The 15,692-nt window shown below is 44.5% G+C and overlaps 1 protein-coding gene across 1 annotated transcript; it reads left to right on the top strand.

Annotated features, from left to right (window-relative positions):
• The first annotated feature begins 322 nt into the window (after positions 1 to 322).
• On the top strand, positions 323 to 14,503 carry TMPRSS3 (transmembrane serine protease 3). The gene is given in 16 exon segments (XM_086629207.1): positions 323 to 446; positions 866 to 976; positions 1,880 to 1,893; positions 1,895 to 1,997; positions 3,577 to 3,600; positions 3,603 to 3,690; positions 4,723 to 4,848; positions 5,576 to 5,619; positions 6,378 to 6,473; positions 6,476 to 6,542; positions 8,059 to 8,111; positions 8,114 to 8,227; positions 9,893 to 9,988; positions 11,115 to 11,257; positions 12,743 to 12,900; positions 14,485 to 14,503. Coding segments are annotated over 16 exon segments (1,380 nt in total).
• The last annotated feature ends 1,189 nt before the right edge of the window (positions 14,504 to 15,692 follow it).

Below are 15,692 nucleotides of genomic sequence, written 5' to 3'. Positions count from 1 at the left end.
AAAAAGGACCAGTGACTTTTCTCCTTCTTGTCGTAACACCTATTTACTATCCAGTCCTGTTTTTTTCCAGTATCCCTGCTTCTGTTCAAATCTTGAGGCTCCTCTTACTTGTTTCCATGCCTCTGTTACCTCAACTCTGGAGGAATGCCTCACACACTGGACTTAGCTCCCCGTTGCATGAGGTGGAGCTATGTGGCCTCCAGCCTCATCCCAGGATTTCCATTGTCCCAGACACAGTGCTCAGAGCAGTGTCCAGCTGGGGCTATGGCTGGGGGGAGCACAGGGACTGCAGGCTTGATACCGGCAAGAGTCAGGAGGTATCATGGACAGGAACAGTCATAAGGAGGAGACTCAAACTAGTTCCTTCTTCGCTATTCCACTGAAAGAATTTATTAGTCCACTTCAACTTTCTGAAGTCTTCAGAGACTACACACCTTGCACACAAGGTTATACAAACAAACCAAGTTTGAATTTAATTTTTATTCTGGGACTCATTTTTTTCAAGAGAGGTACTTGAATACTTCTAAAGCTTGCAGTGTGATGTAGCCCATGAAAATCAAAATTTAGAGCTCATATTCTTGATTGCATTGAGGACAGACCAGGTGCTCTGTAAGGGCATGATTCAGACTCCTTGTGAGGCAAATGCTGAAGGGTGTCTGAGAGCACCATGCTAGCCTGCCCCAAAGCACTTGGAGACTTCTCAGCCCCTGAGCTGGGGGATCTGAACCCCTCCAGGTCAGGTCAGCTCATGAAGTGCATGCAGGGGTTACTGCTGCCATCTGGTTTAATGTTGGATAGATCTTTTCCCTTGCAAACTCAAGCTGGTTTAACTTCACAGAAGCTGTACTTTCTGTTTGGTTTCTAGGAGATATTGAACCACCTTCGATGTGCCATGTTTTGATCTCCCTAAAATACTTTCCATATATCTGTGGTTTATTCCTTGCAGTAATCCTAGCAGTTGCCATTGGCCTGGGTGGTGAGTACAATTAGTTATTCATTAAGTTCTCACTTAACCATTCAAATGCTTAATTTTCATGAACCTTTTACTTAGAATGGAATTAAACTGTTACTGTGGCTTGTTTGCTGAAGTAAAAAATCTTGTTGATGTGATGACTTTAAATTTTATTTACATGAAGGGATAAAATAGATCTGGCACTCATAAGAGGATTGGTGTAATATTTACAATACTGGGGCACCCACAGCTCCAGGAAACCTTTCTCTAGTAAAACCTTTCTCTGTCTTCACTGATTCCTCTTGGTTGGTGAGCTAAGAATTCAGAAACTAGGGAGGCTTCAGGTAGCACACACTGTATTTTTGTCCTGTAATGCACTTCTCCAAGTTTGTTTTCAAGGAATTGAAGAACTTTACCCTATCACAACAACTTCTACACAGGAAAAGAAAATGCAGAATGAGTTTAACTGCAATGGGAAAGTGTGACCTGCCCAGGTCTAGGTGCCAAATATGTTGATGCTAGAGCTGTACCTGCACACCTGCAACAGTGATAAGCTTGCAGGAGGTTGGGGCATCCCCTCAGGAAGAGAGTGCACTGATTGTATTTTGCAAGGGTCTCCTTCCTTTGCTGCTGAGGGGCTGAGACACCAGGTGGAAACTCACCCTGGAATGAAACATAAACTGAGTAGAGGGAGCTGAGAAGGAGTCAGCACAGACAGCAAAGCTGATTCATACTACAAGTCATTACTAATGGATGAGTTTAGCTGCACCATGTAGCAATCTCCAGGTTGCGTTTCAAAAGTTCCTAGAGTACAGTAGTTGTCTTTTCCTTAGCAAGACAGAAATCCAGCCAGATAATGGAAGTCAGAAGTGTTAAACTAATATCCAAGTGTGTTTTCATCACTCTGTTTTCTTTCATTCTTGTTAGTCCAATACAACTGCATTGGGGAGGTTTCGCTGCCGATCATCCTTTAAGTGTATCCAGAAATCAGCCAGGTGCAATGGTGTCTTCAACTGTAAAGAAGGGGAGGATGAGTACGGATGTGGTAATTTAAATTTGATTATAAATCCCTCCTACCTCCTCTTGTAGCATCTGGCACGTTATCAAGAAATGCATGTTGTAAGAGCTTGGGTGAGACAAGAAAGACAGAGACCGATGTATTATCTAAATCCATACTTCAGAGGAACAATCTCCCTGAGTTATTGATTTACGGTTTATGAGAAATCGAACTGCTCTTAAGATAACTGTGATGACTGCTGAATATTGCCTACAGCTGTATCAGGCATGTTTCTCTATTATAAGTCTAGATGGTTTTGACTGCTAGCATTTCCCCTGCTTGCAAGTTATACCATCACTGCATTACGGTGTGTATATAGAGCACTTTGTGTATTCACTGCCACGCAGTTGCACTATCATTTTTGAAGATTGCAAAAGCTCTTTATTATCTTCAGGGACGTGGGAACAGGAGAGATCAGCTCTGCCTTTTGTGCACTGAGCAATTGTGGAGTTTGCTGCTTTTGTGTGTGAAATGTGTGCCCCTATGTCTGAGTTTCTCTCTGTATGGTTTTGGGCATCACAGGGCCATTTCAATCGTCCTTCCCTGTCCTGTGCTATGGAAGATGACTGTGGTGTTTGCAGGGCCACCGGAGGGAAAGGACTACTGTTAGTAAATAGAGTAACTTGTACTTCTGACTCCTGTACCTACAGGTAAGGAGGCAGCACAGCTTTCTGTCTATGCGATACAAGGAATGCAAGAACCATGGCTTTTGGCCCCAGTTAACCCCATACTACGCTTTCCACCTTGGCCTGTTTTTCCCCAGGAGGTTCAGGTCCCCTGTGGAGCACTGTGGACAACACGACTGTTTTTCTTGTCTGCCTTTGCAATGCCGTAACATTGACCCACGGGCGCCTGCGGGAACCCCTGTCCAGCAGTGACCATGTGTGGTGCCTCCCTTGTCCCTGGGAAGTGTCCAGGTCAGTGCCTCCTGCTCATCCAGGGCTCTGCACCTCGGCAGAGGCTGTGGTACAGGGTGCAAGGGTGAGGAGGACGCAGCGACATGCAGGACGAAGGGACCGTGGGTGATGGCCCAGACACGCCAGCCCCATTTCAGCAGAGGGAAGCAGGTAGGGAAACTCCTCAGGAGCCCAGGGGAGGCTGGATGCAAGTGCATCCACCTCCCCGACTGTGCTGTGCAGTGCAGGAGCTGCCGACCACCTTTCATCACTTATCTTGATCGTAGGTTTCGTCCATGCCAAGCATCTGCGGGCTCCAACTCACTGTTGATCAGCAAGACTTCCTTAGGCTCACTGGAGGCAAGGCAGCCTTCTCGATCTGTATTAGAGCTAGCTCCCCTATCCATTCCCACGAGCATAGTCCTTTTTTCTGCTGGCTCTTCTAAATCAGTGTCCTTGGTTCCTTTCCTTAAAGGGGAAAAAAACAAACAAACAAACAACAAAATCCACACAAAAGAATTCTTTCAAAGGATCCAAGTGATTAAAAATACAAGTAGTGAAAATCCAGTGAGCCAAGAAATGTGGGTACTACAGTGGTGCATTGACGCTGTTGTGTACCTCGTGGTTCTTCTTCCCGCTCACTCAGGCTTTTCTTCTCCTGAATCTCAAAGTCAGGTTGAGTGGCAAGAAAGCAGTTCGCAAGTGTTCACTTCTGGATCCTGGCGAACAGTCTGCTCTGACGACTGGAAAGCAGAGTATGGCAATACTACCTGCAAACACCCTGGGTTTCTCAAGGTATGAACATAAACGGAAGACTGTTTTTTTGGCAGTTTGAACAAACTGAGGTTTTCAGTCTTTCTAATGAAACCTTGTATTAGTCTGTGCTTTAAAAGAAAAAAGGACTTAACAATCCACCTTTGTGAATGATATAGTTGAGGAGATTGGGATGATGTGGGAAATAAGTCTTGATACTTGTGCACTGCAAATACTATTTATTACTGCTCTACATCCTGGATAATGGCTAAATACAATGGTTGATTATATCTTCCCTATGAGGTGCAGGCCGTCTGAATCCTATTTGTCTCTCTAGTAGCTTACAGCCTGTCAGAGAGGCACTAAAAAACATGAGCATTTTCCATTTCTTTTACTTCCTCTGTAGGGAAATTGTATGTATAATTCATGGTGGTGACATCTGTTACGAATTGAGGTCCACCTCATAATTAAAGAAGAACCTGGCGATGTGATTCTTACTGGTTTGATTCCATTCCTGAAAAAGCACCGTTTCTTTCACAAACATTCACAAAATTGAGAAAGAGTTTGAAGTTGTGACTTGCAATGATGCTCTGCTATTTCTTACAATAGCGTCATTCTGATTTCTGGACGGTATAGTAGCAGTATAAAGCTCCTTTGAAAAAATTCTTGTTGCCTTTAGGATAAATATCTCTCAAGTGCTCAACAAAATGACAAGAAAAAACTACTAATTATTCATCCTTCCTGTTGCAAAACACTAACTCTAGAAAAAGATGACAATGAGCTTGTTAGTGCTTCAGGAAATGTGGCTTCAGGAAATGTGCCAACCACTTACAATAAAAGCTTTTTGCAATATTAGAATTCAATTCAGTTTCTTCTGCCAGTTAATGACTCTGAGCAAGGTTATGGCAAAAATATGCACACGTATAAGAAGCGTTTCTCGGGGAAGGCTAAGATTACTTGATCAAGTGTCAGAATCTGACTATTGTGGTTGCTAGACTGGGTTTTCATTAGTTGAACCACTGAATTATTTAAGGAGGAAGCTGTGTTTATGGTGTTATTTGCAGTTACGTGAGTTCAGGTTACCTGCCCGTGGCTGCAGTCGAAAAACAGTTTCAAAGACATTTCGTATCCCTCACCCACTGGTTATCAACTGATCAAGTGACATCCCTGCACAATGCAACAAACCTCAGGTACGCCTCAGCCTGTTCATCCTGACAGAAAGAGAGCAATCAATAGAAGGAGGATTACTAAATGTTTGAGATTGTCACCTATTTTATCAGGCACGTATAACTTCGTAAGTGGTTGGTGGTGTTACACACCATAGACCAAGGTTCAGCAGCAGTCCTGCTGGAATATGAACTAAGAGCCTGATCTGAGGCCCATTAAAATCAACAAAGGTTTTAAAATGAGCTATTTGAATAACTTGTTTGTCCCACGATCCCTTTTTTTGCAAATGGATAGACAGCAGGCACTTATCTTTTCCCATAGTGAAGCAGTTTGTTTCAGTTTACATATCCCTTGATATTTCCCAGTGGGCTTATGAACACTTTACGGTCCATTTCTTCCTCCTGACAGTTGCTCGTTTTTCTTAGTTACCTTTCACTGAGAAGCAAGCTATGGATCCAACGAGACCACAGATGACATGTTGAAAATTGCTAATGAGCCTCCCCTCACGGAAGAGCAAATCGCTCTTCAGCAGGGCAGCATATGGTCTGCAGGCTCCCAATGGTGTCTAAGCTCCTACCCTAAGTATTCCAGCTAAATGCTCTAAGTAGATTGGATGAGTACATGACTTTGTACCTCTTTCATATATGAGTTAATTATATTTATATGTACATAGCTGTAGAGGAAGATGACACAATATTGAAAAAAAAATTTGTTAATTGGAACTAATACTGCTCTGTCTTTTCATCTTAGAGAGGAATGCACTTCTGGCAATGTGATCGTCTTAAAATGCTTGGGTAAGAATCAGGAAAAGTGAAAATAAAATCAGAAACTGTCCTCCTTCATTCACTGCATGGCAAGAGTTGAGAGGAATTGTGTATTCAGGGCATATTATATCATCAGTTTATCACACCCAAGAAAAAATATATTCTTATAAAAATTTAAAAGAATTTCAGAAAGTGAGAATAGCCTGGGAGGGCAGATTGGGAGCATCAGGTAGCAGGAGCGTTTCGGTGAGAATCACAGTAGGAAGTAGACGTTTAAGGATTGTGAGTTGAGTTCAGGATACCTATAATTCCAACTCTGCCATTTCAGGGAGGGGAAAGGGAAGTTCTGTCTTAACACTTGAACTTTCATCCCACACCTCTCCATGTCAGCTAGTTTTCAGATAGATATATGAAAAGTCGAAAAACAACAGCAAAATAATCACCAGCGGAGAGGAGACGCTTCAGCCTGCCTATGTGAGCCCCTGGGACACCGTGCATTTAAGGAGGGCAGAACCATGGGGTTTACAGCTCAGCTGAGCACTACGTCTGCAGGGGAGATGTGAGCACCACAGTTCCCACACCAGCTACCAGAGACAATGCTGCAGGGATGGGAGGGAGGAGGAGAAATCTCTGGGGGCAACCACAGCCTGAGATGTGGGCCGTGGGGATGGGGACAGTGGTGCTGCAGAGACCTCCTGGCCTCAGCAAGGCTGGGCGTAGAGGGGCTGAAGATGACCAAAACCATGCCTGTGTTTCCCTCTTGGACAATAACCTTTGCTTTCCGGCAGCATGCGGGACACGAGCCAGCTATGGGCCACGGATTGTGGGGGGCAACGCGTCCTCCCCCCGGCAGTGGCCCTGGCAGGTCAGCCTGCAGTTCCACGGACACACCTCTGTGGAGGGTCTGTCATCACCCCACGCTGGATCATCACGGCCGCCCATTGTGTCTATGAGTAAGTCCCTAAACCATCTTGCTTGAGGTGTCCCACTGACCCCGTTTGCAGAAGGTCTGCTGGGGGGGGGGTCACTGCATAAGAGGGCTAATGCGCCGTGCCTTTCTCTTAAAAATGAACAGCAGGAGAGGTTGGGTTGTCCTTATTTCATGGGCTTGCTCCATAACATTTAAACTATCTCTACCTCTTCTTGCAACCTGTGCAAGTCTTTATTGAAACAAGTCTCCCCAAGAAGTGGTCCAAATCAGGGGCCTCAGTTTTCAGATATTCTGGGCACTCTCAACTGCCTGGGAAATCAGCTAAAAACAACGCTTAAGTGCCAGGCTTTAGGCACCTGATCTTGAATTTCTCTATGTTGCATGTGAATTAATAGCTCAGGAGGAATTTGTACTTGACTGCTCTGATACTCCAGAGCTCCAATATAAATGACAAGATTTTTTTTCAAGCTGACAGGATCAGTCAGTGGTAGTTAGTGAGCTGTTGCTGTGCTTAGCGCCCTTTACCACACACTCACTGCTCCTTTTTATGGTGTTTGAAGTAGTCTTTAATACTGGTAAATAGATTATAGTAATTTATTAGTAAATAGATGCTAAACAATTACTTAGACTCTTCGTGTAATTATAAACATAGCACTCCCTCTTATTTATAATGGGTTGTCTGGTTTTGCAGCCTTTTTTGTTGCCAATAGTGCAGGAGAGCTCTTCTGGCTCTTTTCCTTTTACAAACTCCAGGCCACGTTCACCAAAGGCATTTAGCCAGCTAAAATGGGATTCATCTGACCTCTTTCAGGTGCTTGCAGCATGGATGCCTGCTTCTGAGCAAGTCCTGTAGAATGTTTTTATACCCAGTGGAGAGAAGACATGGAACACACAAATCCCACTCCTAGATCATATTTAGAGCCATACAAATAATTACTTAGGAATTAAGCATTTTAGGGCTTTCGTCCTCAGCTCTGTCATGCATGACTAAGTTGGTTGTGGTCTGTTCAAAGGCTGACAGGAATGGGAGCTGGCAACACAGCCCACATCCCTGGAGCCTTTTCCAACCACCGTTGCTAACCCACTGCCAGCCCGGTGGGAGGAAATCAAGAGGAGAGGAGCTGCTCATGTGCTGGAGGCTGAAAGATGTGGTTGGTTGCTCGTGAAGTAGGGGCAGAAGCACCTTCCAGAAGGCAAGACTCTCCCTTCAAAACCCTTGCCACAAGTGCCGCTGAGCTAGCCAAATGGTTGAGCACAGGTGTGCCAGGCAGCAGCACCACATAGGAGGACAGGCAGGTAGGCTAATGCAAAACTCTCATGTATTTGTAGAAAGCTGCACAGATAACATACCAGTGACCCAGTGTGTTACTAAGATTAGTCACCCTTTCTGCAATTTTTGAAATTAGGTGCAAACATAGCCAAAATTAACAGATAGGTAAGCAAGTACAGCAGAGCTTCATGTGGAAGCTCAGGAGACAATTAGAAAACCTGAGGGCTTTCTTGAAGGTTTTTCACTCTCTCACACCTCTTTGTTTCAGCTTGTACTTGCCGAGCTCATGGAGTGTGCAGGTTGGTTTTGTGACTCAGCAAGACACCCAGGTTCACCCATACTCAGTGGAAAAATTATATACCATCGGAATTATAAACCCAAGACAATGGGAAATGATATAGCACTGATGAAACTGGCAGCACCGCTTGCTCTCAATGGTAATTCTTTCTGTTAGCTTTCGCTTGACTTTCTCATCTTTCTAGCTAAAAGCAAGAAGGGTCTTTCCTAGCACAGACAGGGAAATTTTTGTTAGTGACCTACACCTGACCCAGGAGAGTTGAGTGGATCCCCACCGCCTACAAAAGCAGTGAGAGATGTGCAATGTGGATGGAGCCAGCCTGCTGCTGTGATGGCAAGGCAGTGGTCTCTGTTCACACTACACCAGTAGAAACCTCCCGTCCTCAGTATCAGGAACTTCTCTGCACTTGTTATCCAGGCACAGAGAGCAGCAACGTGGTCACAGGGCTCTGCAAAATGTTCCCAGTCCATTTTGGTACTGGCTTACTGAAGGCATTTAATAATAGGCAAACACTAACTTTATTCTTTCTAAATATTTTTCCTATCTAAAATAATGCCTCACTTCATTTTATTTGGAGGTCACAAAGATTTTTATCATGTCCTTTCTGTGCGTATAGGGAGATCCAGCAGTGTCCAAAGCTGAAAATCAAGCTTAAATTCCAAAGCAGAAAAGGCAACTCAAACATAATGCTTTTAACTTAAAACTACTTTTATTTTCCTGCAGGATGCCACCTACAGCTCGTGCAGTTCGTGAATTGAAATAATGTATAATATATTGTATGAATTTAAATTATCACCTACCAATGCCTCCTAATCACTGTGAGCTCCCTGCAAAGGGGAGCTGGCTCTCTCTGACACAACTAGATTGTCAGTTCCTAAATCAATTCTCTTGAAATACTTTAAACTTCCACTTTGAATGAAAATTAAACTTGATTTTGTTCTGGTTTGTATCTCAGCTAGTGCTGTTTTCTTTTACTCAGAAATGAGTTTGGGAGGCTGTCAAGAACAATAATGGCTCCACATCTGAGCGAGATACCCTATGCCCTGTGGGGCTGAGGGCAGCCCGGAGAGGGTTGCCTGGGAGGCTTGATGTTTTGAGCTGAGATCGTTGCACTATGGAGAACCAAAGCACTAGGAATCGCCCAGTAATATCTTATATCTTCCCTGCGTTTGCCGAGGGCCACCTCATCTTGACACGCTGCAGCTTGTCCCCGCAAACATCAAATATATTATATTGTATAAACATCAAATACATTATATTATATTGCACGGCATTTAGCACCCTGGAACAGAGAGGTCCTGAAACTCTGTTAGTCGGCAGGTGGGAAGCAAGGAGCATCCCAGATGTCTTGTTGCCGTTTCAGAAGAGCGCGGCAATGTGCACACACGGCTCTTTGTACGTGCCGCTGCACAGACCCTGTTAGGTGGTGCCACGCAGTTGTGCCGTGTTTAGCCAAGGCCATTTCTCTGCCCGAGCAGTGTGCCGTGGGGTTCCTGATCTGCCCATCCTCTGCGTATGTGGTGCATGTCTTGTTTGCTTGTTCTTCAACTTATTGACCTGCCGACACCTCCTTCTGTTGCTTCGTACTCAAAATTAATTAGGTCTGTTCTCGGTATTGTTTCCTACCTGTGGTATTGACCATAAGGCAAATGACCTGCAGAATTGCCAGGCTATTTATGTGGGGAGTGGGTGGTGTTCATAATGAGTTCACTGCAAGCCAAATCCTCAAGTTTTACTGAGGCATACATTTTTTTTTGCTAAATTTTAAAAGCAATTCTCTCTTCTCATTCTTCTTTTTAAATAGGTCACATAGAGCCAATTTGTCTGCCTAATTTTGGTGAACAGTTCCCAGAAGGGAAAATGTGTTGGGTATCGGGATGGGGAGCAACTGTGGAAGGAGGTATTTTAAATGGTCTGCTTTTGATTACACTATATGAAAATACCTCACATACAGTAAATACAGCATTTGGTTGGAGCATTGTTCAACATTAAATTTTCTGGAATATGTGGGGGGTAAGAAGACATATTCCTAAATTTTACGCTCACCCTGAACTGCAGAAGTGCTGTACAAACCCTTATCACCAGGAAGGGATGCATAAACTCCTTGAAAAGACTGAAAATGTATGTAGACAGCAACTCTGTCCACAGTGCTGTACTCAGCCCCAGTCAAGCAGGCTGTGTTCTTTACAACTTCAAGCACAGAAAGCATGGCACGAATGCAGGAATCAACCACCCATTTTTTCAGAGAAAGCATGTATGCACTTTCAGGCAGATTGGATGACATAGAAATTTGATCTATGAAAAATGTCACAAAGAAAAGGGAATTCTTTCTTTTTTTTTTGATCATGACTCATAGGTCATGTTAATCAATAATACATACTGAATCACTTTCATGTGAAAATGTTTGAATTCTCAGGTCATTGTTTTTTATCATTCTTTATTCATCTTATTTAAAGTGTTCCCATTGTTCAGAGAACAAGAACAGTATGTTACCCGACAGAGATAACAGTGAAAGGTGGGGAAAAATGAAAGCAAGGTTTACCACGTCAGCTATAAATTGACAATAGACAGTGTGCAAATACTCTCATTTGTAGAAATGATCCATTCAGACTCTGAATGAAATAAAATAAATGTTTATAAAATAAATCAGATGTTTGCAGATGATTTGTTGACTAACAGAACAGGCGATAAATTCGAAACAAATTTTGGCACTAGTATTGAAGACAGTGTCAAACTACCTTTTAAGTTCATTACTGTAATTGATTGTCTAGTTTGAAGTAGAAACATAATGTACAGCTTTGCATTATTAATGTGATAATCCACAGCTCTATAGAGTCACTAGTTACTGGATTCTGTAAGTGATGAGACACCTAGTTGCCTTACTTGTATGTTTTCATTTCAACCATATTTCTTTCACCCTTGCTTGCCAACTCTTCATATACTAAAATTTTCTCTTTATTATTAGAGATTAGTTTCAAGGATAGTTTTTGCTCGATTTTTGTTTTTTGTTTTTGTTTTTTTAACAGGTGATACATCTGACACCATGAATTATGCAGGTGTTCCTCTGATTTCTAATGCGATTTGCAATCACAGGGATGTCTATGGTGGGATCATAACTTCTTCAATGCTTTGTGCCGGTTTCCTAAAGGGAGGGGTAGACACCTGCCAGGTACGGAAGTTTCCAAATTGCAACTGTGCTCATTAACAGCAGCAATGGAAAACATGAGTGATAAGTTATCAGAAGGCACTCCTAGGCTTTGCTTGGGCAAACATTTGGGTTTGTGCCATTTACTCTGTTCACCATAAATATCAATCACTGACTATGCACGCATTCATATGCTACATTTCTCTTCTTACATTTCTTCTGCGGACCATATCTGCTACTTCTGAAGCCAAATTTACTTAAGCCATTTTTTTTCACATTTTCTTGCATGTGGTACGGAATGGTGCCATCCTTCCTTTGCCCTGGCTGTGGCCTCTGTACTGCACTGTGAGCAGCCCCGGAGACCTGCAAGGTGTAGAAACCTTGTGGTGAAAAGCAGTCAAAGCATACATCAATAGAGAAGCATAAGGCTGTGATTTTGGAAAGAGTAGAGTGAGGCAGGGGAAGAAAGAAGAGAGAGGTGTCTGAGTAACCCAGAGAACTGGTAATGACTCTGAGGAAGAGGGATTCATAGCAGCGATGGATCAGAGGATCCTTGACGACACAGGGTGGTGATGATTCAAAATCACTGTCAGAGTCATGAGAGCGCCCACCTTGTGCCAGGTCTCATTCCCATGTACACTAATGAGGACTCACCCAGCTAGTCATGGATGAAGAGCAGGGCCTGGGGAGGAACTTCATGTTTCCAGATTTGCTCAGTCCCAGTTACGCGTGGGACAAGACAACGCAAAGGCATTAGGTGCATAGATCTTCATTTAAGTGCCTGTTTGTACAACCCCACCAGGACAGTACCGAGCAGCAGCACAGCACTATGCCTAGGATTGCTGCCCAGAGGCAGCACGCTTAGCATGCGGCTCCAAGCGACAAAATGAGCCCTACTCACCAAAGGGAGGCTTGCTCCAGATTCCCTTTTTTTCTGTTGTTGTGCTGGCTCTGATGCTCATAGCAGGAAAGTGCCCCAGCAAAATAAATTGGGAGTTTCCAGTGCTTAGACGTGAGTCCATTGAGTCGGATCTGCTTAGCGAAGTGCCTGGGCAGGGCCAGAAAAGCGAGACCGCATGCAGGAGCAGGCAGGGAAGGAAGGTGGGGTACCAGCTCGTCGTTGCAACCCTGGGCTCAGCTCAGCTCAAAAGCCAGGAGCTTTTTGAGAGAAGCAGCTGTGAGAGACCAAGACCCTGGCACAGAGACTGTAGATAAGCGATGCCCTGCCTGCAGGACAGGCATGCTCCCCAGCGCCTAAATGTTGTTTAACAGCAGGCTTCAACATGCTTTGTGTACTGTGCTGCTAACTGGGGAAAGAAAAATAAGATCTAATACACGTTTCTAAGAAGTCTCCACTTCTGCTGTAACACATAGATTTCCCAGGACCCAGAACAGAATAGAAACAGGAGACTTTGAATTACTGAACTAGCCCCTCCCCCTATTCCCCCAAATAGACATTCCCCTCCTTTTCTGGGACACTGACATTTGTTTTAATTCTTTTTCCTCCAGGGAGATAGCGGGGGTCCTTTAGCATGCGAAGACATGAGTATCTGGAAGTTGGTGGGGACCACCAGCTTCGGAGTGGGCTGTGCAGAAAAGAACAAGCCGGGCGTCTACAGCCGAACCACCTCCTTCCTGGACTGGATACATGAACAGATGGAGGTCTGGTTTGGCCCAGTCTCTCTGTCTCCAGTTGTTGCTTTGCTCTGCCTGTGCCACACGGGGTTTAGATCATATTTGTCATAGCTGAGTTGTGTTGTATGGCCATGTGTGACCCAACGGCGTGTTTGGGGATCGGGGCAGGTCCATGTGCAGAGCGGGCAGAGCAGGGGGCAGGGGTCATGGCAGGATGTAGGAGAACCAGGGCAGGGGTAGAGAGGGGAGAGGAGCATGGAGTGACTGGGGAGGGGGCCTGGAGGTGCAGAGCAGGGAGCAGGGAGGTGTGAAAGGGCTGAGTAAGGAGATGGGGCAGGAGAAGAGATGCTAAGGGGCTTTAGCTGAAGCCATGAAGCTGCCACAAAAAAAACCTGTGGAGTTGAAACTGAGTGGGCCAAGGAAATTGGGGAAGAGGGGAGATGGTGTTGGCTGGAAGGAGAGGCAAGGAAGTGGAGGGATTCTGCAGCCACCTTCACCTGACCCAAGTGTGGCCTGCTCTCTGGAGACCGGGTCCTCTGCTGCCAGCACCCCTCCAGCACTGCCAGAGACACTGGGCAGGCAGAGTCGTTGTGCTTCAGGTGGTCTCCCAGGCAGGGATCTGTTGCCTAAGCAGAGGCATCTAGAGACATTTAGAGACCCTAGGCCGTCCTGCCTGGCCCACGGTGTCCCTGCAGAAGGGGCAAGGATCTGCAGCTAGCCCATGGGGATGTCTCAGACACTCTGTGACAGCCCAGGTAGATATGATAGAGGATCTATGGGAGATCTGAGGCCTTCTGGATCAACTGCTGGAGGTTGGGCAAAGTGGCACTAAGGCACCTCAAGTAGCACTAGACAGTGCATGTGCAAGGCAAGTGAACCTGTCCTAGTAGGAGCCTGGACATGTAGCTCACAGGCAGATGCTTATGCACAGGCTTTTAATTGCCATTTTCTTAGCTTCATGGCAAAGCCTCCCTAAGCACCAAAGTGTACGTCCATCCTGCTCTAGCCTGGTCCTCAGACAGTGGTGCCATGCTGCTATTCCAGCACCCGGTTTGCTGGAATGAATGAATGAATGAATGGATTCATTAATGAATATTGCAGCACCAACAATACAGTCCCCAGCCTTGACAGCTGCCTGTGCCACCATGATGGCACGTGATGAAACCATTCCTGTCCTCGTCTCATTTGTGAAATATGTGAGACTTCCTCCTCAAACCCAAGTGCCAATATCAAACATTCACAGACAAGGAAATGCCCGAAATAAGGTTATGTGTGCAGTGACAGCTCAGCCTCCCATCCATATGTTTTAAGACATATGCTGTTTTCGTAACCTATATTACACACAAAGATTTACGCTATCACGTGCCTATTGGTCACTCAACAGAGCTAAAGAAAACAGGGTGACGTCTAAATCTTTAAGACCTCTAATAGTACTTTTTTTTTCTTCCTCCAAAATATATACATCGTGATTCATTTGCAGATGCAGAAGCCCAGATATTTCAGATGTTCATACCCAGTGAAAGCACAGATCTCCATTATAAAGAAGTGATCAAGGGGAAAAAAGTACAACTAAATCTTTGTTTATCTAAATGCTAACATGTTACAATTTTTCACAGGGACATCCTTCAGATGTAAACGTTAATTCACCAGTTTATCCTCTTAGAAAGGATTTTCAACTGCAGCATAGAAACACGGACACTTTTTAATGGACTCTGAAACAAACCAAGAGAAAGTAGAACAAGTGTACCTTTGAAAATGGTACCAAGGGAATAGCTTGCACCGGGCACATCAGTATTGTGGCCTAACGGTCCTGATCTGCTCTTACCTGCTATTTCTCACCGTGGACTAGGGTTCATTTGGTCTCCCCAGAAGCTTCTGTACTTTCTTCAAACTAAATTAACTCCCATAGCTAAGGCGTAGCAAAGGAGTTAGGAAAGAGGTTCATTTTGATCTAAGAGATGAAAATTGCAAGATAAGGAATTTGGCCATCAGCATGTCCTTAAAGGCTTGCTTTCTGGAAACTAGCTTTGTTAACAGCTCACCCTTCAGGGCCAATCATCTAATGCAAGGCCTGACCAAAGAGGAGCCATTTGTGTTTTCTGATCTGCCCTTTCCAGGTTTGAAACCTGAATAAAGCACTTCTGTCTCTCAGGTTTTCAGGAGGATACAAACATTTTGCTAAAGGCTCATTCCTGTGAGCGCAGAGAAAAGTTCTTTATTGCTCTCCACTAAGTGGTGGAAATCAGTTGATGTCATTTAGCAAGATGTTTCTCCAACGTTTTGAGCAGAATTCCTGCTGCCTCCATTTTGAACAGCTCTTCCACTAGGGAGGAAAAAAAATGTTTATAACACTAAGGGGAGTACTAGTGACCTACATACATTACTGTCTGAGAAATATTATGCTTCAACTATTAAATCTGAATAGACGTGACAGGTTCCCACCCCAGCAAAAAAGAAAAAAAAAAAGAAAACAGCAATGGAACAATTAAGAGGAAACAAAATAACTCCTTCAAAGGCTACTTAGCTCCCTGTATGCATGTGTCTCATGCACGCAGTGTCTACTACAATTAGTAATATATTCCTCCGTCTCCTATAGCCATATTTCTTTATGAGTCTTGTGTTCCTGTCTTAGCTCACGCAAGGTTGAGAACCAGTGAACTAAAGCAGAGAGAGAAGCTGATGGTGTTTGCTCAGGTACACAGTGCACCCCATGGGAATTGGACCACACCTCTTCTGTTGAGGTGGTGTGTTTTTCTCAAGAGCTTCAGCTGGCAGAACTGCCTCCAGCAACCCTGCAGTTCCTCTGGTGACCCTAGTACCACAG

The sequence above is a fragment of the Tauraco erythrolophus genome, chromosome 1 (genome assembly GCF_009769465.1).
Source record: "Tauraco erythrolophus isolate bTauEry1 chromosome 1, bTauEry1.pri, whole genome shotgun sequence".
NCBI lineage: Eukaryota > Metazoa > Chordata > Aves > Musophagiformes > Musophagidae > Tauraco > Tauraco erythrolophus.
The sequence above is the reverse complement of the archived record's forward strand: the minus strand, read 5'-3'. Positions and strand labels throughout refer to the sequence as shown.